The following is an 8,594-nucleotide window of genomic DNA, read 5'->3' as shown; positions in this document are numbered from 1 at the left end:
TTGGATGTAAAAAATGCCTTCTTGCATCGGCATTTGGATGAAACCATTTATATGAAATTTTCACCTGGATACTCTGGTCTTGGCAACCCTATTACCTCTAATTCATCTATTTCTGTGGACTACTACCATAACAACCCACACAAAGCATGTAAGCTTCAAAAAGCACTTTATGGACTCAGACAGGCTCCTAGGCAATGGTTTGCTCGACTGTCATCAGCCCTCCAATCCTTTGGTTTCATACAATCCAAGAGTGACTACTCACTCTTCACCAAGCATCAAAATCAACATCACACTTCTATCCTTGTGTATGTTGATGACCTAATCCTTGTTGGCAATCACTCTCTAACCATTACTCAATCCAAACATTTCCTTGCAACCCAATTCCATATAAAGGACCTTGGAACCCTAAGATACTTTCTAAGAATAGAGGTTGATCGCAGCCTCCAGGGTATATTCCTTTCCCAACAAAAATACACTACTGACCTTCTATATGAATACCATATGCAATCCTGCAAACCCCACCTTTCCATCAATGTCAAACTACACACTACAGCTACTGATCCTCTTCTACATCCTGTCCTATATCAACAACTCATTGGAAAGCTCATATACCTAACTCTTACCAGACCTGACATCACTTTTGTTGTCCACCTCCTGAGTCAATTTATGCACCACCCTTCCACCAATCATATGCAGGGTGTAAAAAGGGTACTCATGTATCTTATGTCCAATCCGTCTCAAGGCATTCTGCTTGCTACCTCTTCCTCTGCTGCTCTCACAGCCTATTCTGAAAGTGATTGGGCTAGTTACCCTTATACCAGACGCTCCACAACTGGCATCTGCATTCTCTTGGGCCAATCTCCCATTTCCTGAAAATCTAAGAAATAGTCTGTAGTGGTTAGAAGCTCTGCTGAAGCTGAATATAGGGCCTTAGCTCTAACTACGTGTGAAGTCCTTTGGCTTACACAGCTTCTCAAGAAGTTAGGTCTCCAACAAATTGGTCCTACTTCATTGCAATGTGACAACAAAGTTGCTCTCTCAATTGCTACTAATCCGGTTCACCATGAATGTACCAAGCACGTTGAAATTGATTGTCATTTCATTCTTGACAAACAAGCTTCAGGTGTTATCAAACCTCAATACATCTCCAACACTAATCAAGTTGCTGACATCTTTACTAAGTTCCTGTCAATATCTCAGCACCAAGATCTGTTGTCCAAGCTCGGAGTTCTCAGTAAGCCTCCACTCCCAGCTTGAGGGGGGGGGTGTTCAAGGATGATGTCCTCATGCAGGGTGTGCACCCTCACACCTGCTGCTGCTGTACTACACTCCTAATTATGCTTGTGTACTTTTTGGTTTCTTGGGCTGTATACACTCATCCTTACTGCTTCACGATATATGCAGGAGAATATTCTCAAGTCCTTTTTGTCCTTATTTCACTGCTGTCAATGCACTAGCTTATTATTTTCGTTTTTGCCTATATAAAGATCATGTGTGATCATTTGGTGGACACAGGATCAAAAGGTTTATGAAATACAAAAGAAACTTTTCCTTCACCTTGAGTCCTCTTCCATTTCTGTCTTTATCTTCACTTTTGTTGAAACACAATTGAGAGAGGTTCATCGTCACTAAATATAGTCAATACTGAAAAATAGTGACACAAATAAACCAAAGAAAACAAAAACAAATAAAAACACTAAATAATCGAAATCAAAGGCATAAAAATATTGATTAAAACCCTTAAAAGAGAAAAATCAAATCACTTAAAACCTACAATGATTTGAAGGAGAATGAAATTCGAAAGATGATTAGAATCGGTAGAATCGGATAATAAGATTGTAAAATCCTATAAATATGTTTTGATGTGCCATATAATAATTAATTTATTAGTCATATTTGTTCATTTTAGTTTATTTAAAGTTCTGAGTTGTAAGTAAAAATTTATTTGACTTTATCTGTTAATTGATTAAAAAGAATATTTTTAATAAATTTTATGAATTGTGAATCAGTAAGTACATGAATTTTTGTAATTGTAATAAGTATATATTTTTAACTATTTTTTATATATAATTAAAAGCTAGAATATAAGAATTTTTTATTGTTGACTGTCCTTAAGGGATCAGATCGTTTTTTATAGGATCATAGAATCGTATTATGATCCAATCGCCCATATTATATTCTTGATCTTAGTAGGATCGTACGATCTTACATGTATCAAGATCCTACTTAAGATCTGTATCACTCGCTTGTTTTTTAATCGTATAGTATAAAAGTAATAGATCGTAAATGAGAATCGAAATTCTAATAACCATGGTCGTGAATTGTGATATTATGAAATGACTTCAATAAAAAAAACACAACTTGAGTACTACACATGTAATTTGGATTGGATATATGGAATATTACATAAAGCTCCTACATGGATAAGAACCATGAAACTAATAAACACAAAAGATCACAAACATTAGCCCTTTTTGACTCTTGAAAGTGTAATTAATACTTAAACTATGTCTCTTAATCACATTTAAGAGAAGCATTGAGTTGTAAAGCTATCTATTCATTGTCATTGTAACTATCTGATCAATTTGTATAGTCATTAATCCTCTTAATTATAAATTATATACGATATATTCTGATTTTATAGGATTTAGTCCCAATGTTTTAAGTTGCACAATCAACCAATAACAAATTTTAGACTATATAATAAAAGTATATGGTTTACTTTGACGAATTGTCACAAGATTGTTGAAGGTGCAGCCGCCCTTAATAGTTTTTAACTATCCACATTGGTCTCCATTATCACTTCATTTTAGTATTGTGATCAATTACACTTAGTATATAGTGGAGTATAATTCTTGATAACATTAATTATATTTTGTGTTTAAGGCCAAAATTGAAGTTCCTATAGCATATTGACACTTCTTATACAAGACATAAAGTGTCATTTTTTTTTATCATATAATTATTGTATGTTTGAGATCTTGCAACTTGTAATGAATCATATTGAATATTTGACTTGCTAGGTTTTAGGGATGAACTTAGTTGATGAGCTCATGGGTTTCTTTTTATAATTTTATTCGGTGTCATTTTTGATATTATATGGGCTCTAGGCAAACTGAAAGAAATAAGCTCTCTCTATAGAGTGTCGAATCTGAACTTAAATCGGTGTTTGAAAAAATAACAAATACGAACCCTATATATTATAATTAGCATTAAAAATGTAGACGTGTCATGTAATTTTTAAATGATAAAAAAAATACTCATAAAGTACAAATTTTTAAGTGTCTATTTCATTAACTAGCATTTTCTAATTTTAGGGCCCTTTGTAACTATGGACCCTAGGTAAATGTCTATCTTGCATATAATTTGCAAGAATGACTTTCATTTTATTATAAGTTAGTTAGTGTTATGAATGGTGGTTCTTCTCAAGATAATAACAAGGATTCTGGAAAGATTGAGGATTATTGATGAAGATATAAAAGAATTGCTTAATAAATAAGTACATGCTGGTATGGAGAACAATTTTATTAAGTAAGAGAATAGTTTCTAACGTTTTTAGAATTTTATTAGATTTTTTAGCTTTCTATAATTTATTGATGTATTTATTTAATTGCCTTAACAATAAATAGCCTATACTTTTAGGAGCCCTTAATAGTCGTGAGGTGCGACCTCACGAGAAGATAATTTGTTTTGGTACAAAATATTAATGGCCGGGTTGCTTAGCATGGACATGTATTTTTAATAATCAAGTTTTTGCATGACTTGTTTGGGTTATAAAAATTATTCATGGTGATATTGAGAAGGGTATCCACGATTTATGGTGGTATCTTTGTCAATCATGGCCCGAGAAGAAAGATACCTTTGTCCTTTGGTGCATGTGGTTTAAGAGAGCATTGCGAGCTAAGGCTACCAAGCTAGTGCTTGAACGAGCATGCATGTCTAAGGATCGAATGACAGATCAGGCGACCAACTTTTAAAAATTTGCGAAGACAACATCTTGAATGAGCACACTTCTGCTTTGGGGAGCCTTCTATCAGCTTGGGCGAGCAAAACGCATTGAAGCAACTTTCTAGATTCTATCAAGCAGCTGCTCGAACGAGCATTAAATAAGTCTTGTATTTGTGTTTGTTATTTCTGCAAATTAAATCTTAATATGTATTGTTATTTGATTCATTGTTAAACACAATTATCACTTTCACATATTGGCTCAAAATCCAAATAGAGTAAAATAAAGTAGACAAAAACAAGAGAATAATATGCTAAAAAAGTCCTAAATATCGACCAGTAACCAAGTAAAATTGATTAACCAGCTTGAATTCTAACATCTCCAACATGTAGTCAAATTCAATAGATCATTATCAAGTCCAATAATTAAAAAATAAAACTATAATTCATTATTTTTAATATTACAGGAACCGGCTCGAATGAATCCCACTTAAAGTCAATTAAAAATGCAATTGTATGGGATACCTATGAACATATATATATATTTTTTAATGTGATTATATTATTAAAAATTGATGGCTGCTCCACCATGCACGAACATTGACTACAAATGGACTCACACCGCCTTGTACACTCAGCAAGTCACTAGTTACTACTTTACTAATGATATTCTACTCCTAAAATTCCAAAAACTTCTCCCCATATGTTCAATCCAAATAAGTAGGGACACTTGAGCCTTGCACATATGATTTGAGTTGTTTAGATGAACCAAAAGTTATATGATCTAAATATGTGATGTTTTAGGTTTTATTAAATCGATATTAATCGAATTGAAGTTGCATCCAAATCGATTGATAATTGAAAGTAGGAAAATCAAACATGAACTCCAACCAATTTTTATAACCGATAAAATATCATTGACCAAGATCAACAAACCTAGTAGTGACTAAACCGTGTCATAGTTGACCCGAATTATGCACAAAACTTTTTTATCAAATTATTTAATTTTTAATCAAAATACCATTGAACTCGATCCGTCTAAAATCGACTTAACTCGAATTAATTTTTAATCAAATTATTGTAAACCTTAACTGATATTTAATCGAGCTATTGTAAAATTCATTGAAAACAAGTCTAAACTTTAGAAAAGTTATGATTAGTTTTAGTTTACAAAGTATTAATTAATGAAATAATTTCACCAAATTGTTATCAGATGATGAATGTTTGAATTAAACTAATTTTTCATATTGTAACATTATAAATAACTTTATCAACAAATTAGGTTAATATATTTATTTTTTGGGGAGATGTTATATTTCCACTTAGAAACTCAACAAAGTAAATAAAGTAATTTTCATTTTTTTTTCAAGCAATGTGGGATAAATTTTTTTTATAATGGTGCACTTAACTTTCATTTTGATCCCCAAACTATGTGTAAGTTTATTTTGCAATTTTGCTCTTTATAAGTAGCACCTAATTTACATTTTGTTTCCCAAAGCAATGTGAGAAAAAATTATTTTGTTATTTGTGTTCTTTTTTTGAATCAATTATTATTTGCGTTAAAAACTATTAGCAACTTAATCTATGTTGCTGAATATTTTACAAATTAATTTTTAAACACAAAACTTTGGTGGCATTCTCAAAGAGTAGAGGGAGTAGTAAAAAATATCCACTACCACTCAAATATTGCATTACTAAGTTTTTTACTCTTTAATGGGAGATTTCATATCATGAGGATCCTAAGTTTTTAGGGATAAATGTCTTTTTCTTAATCTATGTGGTGACCTTAGGCTGTTAACTTTTATACTAATTTCGTTATTTGATAATAGATACACACCACCCTTTTATGTAAGAGCTTTTTGATTTAAATGTAGGTATTAATAAATAACAAAGGTAGTACTTGGTAGAGAAAAGGTTAAGGTTTTTGTGAAGTTTTTGCTATTAATCTTCATAGTAAAGAGTTTTTTCATAAAAACAAAAGTTCGAGATAGGGCCTGTTTTTCAATAATATATTTGAAATAAGTACTTAATTTAACAAAAAATTTAACATTTTATATATCGCATGAAAAAGTTCAAAACTCGAGAGTCACTATACGGATTTTTTAAAAAAATATTTGCCTACTACGTAAAAAAATCAAAAACTCAAAGGTAATTACCACGTAAATTCAACCTCTTTATTTTATGAATAAATTTAAAGAAATGGAGGAGCATTTAAATGGTATTGACTTAACTATAGTTATAAGGTTTCCATTTCTATCAAGTTAAATTTCGAATGAAACAATTTAAGGCTTATAATATATCACATTATGTTTGGAGGAGCAAATTGTAAATTAAGTAGATAACAATCACAAACAACATAAAGAAATCAAAGTTGTACAATAAAGAGTAACTCGATTACAAGATTTTGGAGATATTACAATTTCAAAATCAATTTATCTTAGACTACAAAACCCCATGTATAACAATTGAAAGTCTATTTTATCGAATCAGAAATCTTTCAATTGGATTTCTTAGAAGAAATAGAAAAAAGCCTCAAATCCTCTTACTAAACCCTAATCTTTATTGGGGCTCTCACTCTCTCTAAATCACCTTGAAGAATAGATGAATATCACAACATATGATAATACTAACTATGCGAAATAAGAAACATTACAACAAAAACAATAGCTTCTGATCTCTCGCTCGACCTAGTCAAGCGATACACGTAAGGGTCAAGAAACCATCGAGTGGGTCGACAGAACACGCATCATAGCATTCTGTTTTCAATGCATCCAAAACTCTTATACTTCAACTTCATAGCTCATATATACTCACTTATACATTAACACACGGGCCATATATCACAATATATCATCGAGAGATTATGAGTCAACTTGTTGGCATGGTTTATTCAACATCGATGAAAAAAAGATGATTTGTGTACTTTATAAGTCATTGAAGCCTTTCTTTCCATTGCCATATAGTTTTAAAATAGTATCTCTTTGTATTATGACATGTATGCACCTCGTATTTCCCCAATTATATACTAGTATTGACAATAAGTCGAGGTTAATTTAACATAACTCCAACATGTTGAGTGTCAACTGAATGGTGGATTCACTTCAACGGACACGAACAACCACCACTAATACCAAAGTACACTTTCAACAACTCAACAATGGGATTATGAGAAAAAACTACAAGAAAATGCAAAGGGTCAATTACATACCATTTGATATATCCCTTCATAATTCACAAGGGGCCAATTACTATTATAAACAATATGATTACTCTCTCTTAATTACTCCATAACTCCATAAATCATAATCCACTCAAATCCAATCATATTTCACTAACCATAATAATGGGGCAAGATTCAAATATGTCTTCTATATATTGTCATTAACTTTATCAATTCTATGTGTATCTCCCCCACTTCAAAGTTGAATGCCTTCTCATCACTTTATAAAACACCTTTTCTCCTATATATATATACACATATTTTCCTCCATTATAACATAAATCTAACTCTAAATCTACAAATTATACAAAGAAAAAAAACCCCTCAAATAATTCATGGCAAATGGTGATAATTTTGATAACTACTTATCATCTTCTTCACTTACATGTGAGCTTAAAATCATAGGAGCCAAGAACATAAAAACCAAACACAAAGGGAATCTCTTTATTAGATGTTACCTTTCAGAAGGAAGCAACAACAATAATAGAATTCAAGTAAACACAAAAGAGATAGTTTCATCCCAAAAAGATGATTATATCTTTTGGGATGATTCATTTTCACTTGAATGTAAGGGAACACAAGATTCAATCCAAAATCTCAAAGAACAGAGTGTGTTTTTTGAGCTAAGATGGAGAAATACAAAGGCTTTTTTAGGGAAGATTGGAGGGTCTCAAGTTGTTGCAACAGCTGAAACTCCATGGAAACATGTTCTTGATGCACCAAAAATGGAGTTTCAGAAGTGGGTCCCAATGAATGTTAATGAAGATGGGAAATTGCTTAAGTTTGAAGAAGGGGTTAAACCTCCTTGTTTGCAGATTGTAATGAAAGTGGAAGCTTCTAGAGTGGAAACAATGGAGGAAATGAGGAGGAGGAGAAGGAGAGAAAGAAGAAGAGAATGGGATGATGAGTGTGGATGTGGGTGTAGATCAAATGGGTGTTGTTCTTCTTGTGCTGATAATGAGTTACTTTTTATTGGTGCTACTTTTGATGATTTTTAGCTCTTAGATTCAAGTTTTTTTTTTTTTTTTTTTTGAGTTCTAATTTTGTTCACTTAATTGGTGTAAAGAATTAATGAATATACTAGTATTGATGAAATTAGGTTTGATTTGTATGGAACTTTATAATTCTTTTCTTTTTTTTCCCTAGCTGTTTTTTTCACATGTTTTCAAAATATATGTTTGTAGTTGACCGACTAATTCGTTTTTTAAATTCGTGATACCCTAAAATTAGTTCTAAAATAGCCCAAAATCAATCATAATTCAATTTTTTTTTTCATTCGTGATTCCCAAAGAAATTAGTGAAGCATTTTTAGAATAGTGTAGAATCTGTAGAATCGTACTATTCTAGTTGCGATTATACATTTCTATACGATTCTAATTGCGATTTTAGAATTTGAAGGACATATTTTCTTTAAAAGACTACTCTATTA

General features: G+C 31.6%; 1 protein-coding gene across 1 annotated transcript; it reads left to right on the top strand.

Moving 5' to 3' along the window:
• Nucleotides 1-6,289: 6,289 nt before the first annotated feature.
• On the top strand, nucleotides 6,290-8,174 carry LOC130820158 (uncharacterized). The gene has a single exon (XM_057685422.1). It carries the CDS (start codon nucleotides 7,501-7,503, stop codon nucleotides 8,161-8,163), a length of 663 nt encoding a protein of 220 aa, XP_057541405.1. The 5' UTR covers nucleotides 6,290-7,500; the 3' UTR covers nucleotides 8,164-8,174.
• The last annotated feature ends 420 nt before the right edge of the window (nucleotides 8,175-8,594 follow it).

This window comes from Amaranthus tricolor, chromosome 8 (assembly GCF_026212465.1).
Source record: "Amaranthus tricolor cultivar Red isolate AtriRed21 chromosome 8, ASM2621246v1, whole genome shotgun sequence".
Classification (NCBI taxonomy): Eukaryota; Viridiplantae; Streptophyta; class Magnoliopsida; order Caryophyllales; family Amaranthaceae; genus Amaranthus; species Amaranthus tricolor.
The sequence above is the reverse complement of the archived record's forward strand: the minus strand, read 5'-3'. Positions and strand labels throughout refer to the sequence as shown.

Excerpts from the sequence above, each read along its gene's own strand:
- LOC130820158 (XM_057685422.1), top strand. The coding sequence starts at position 7,501 with ATGGCAAATGGTGATAATTTTGATAACTACTTATCATCTTCTTCACTT.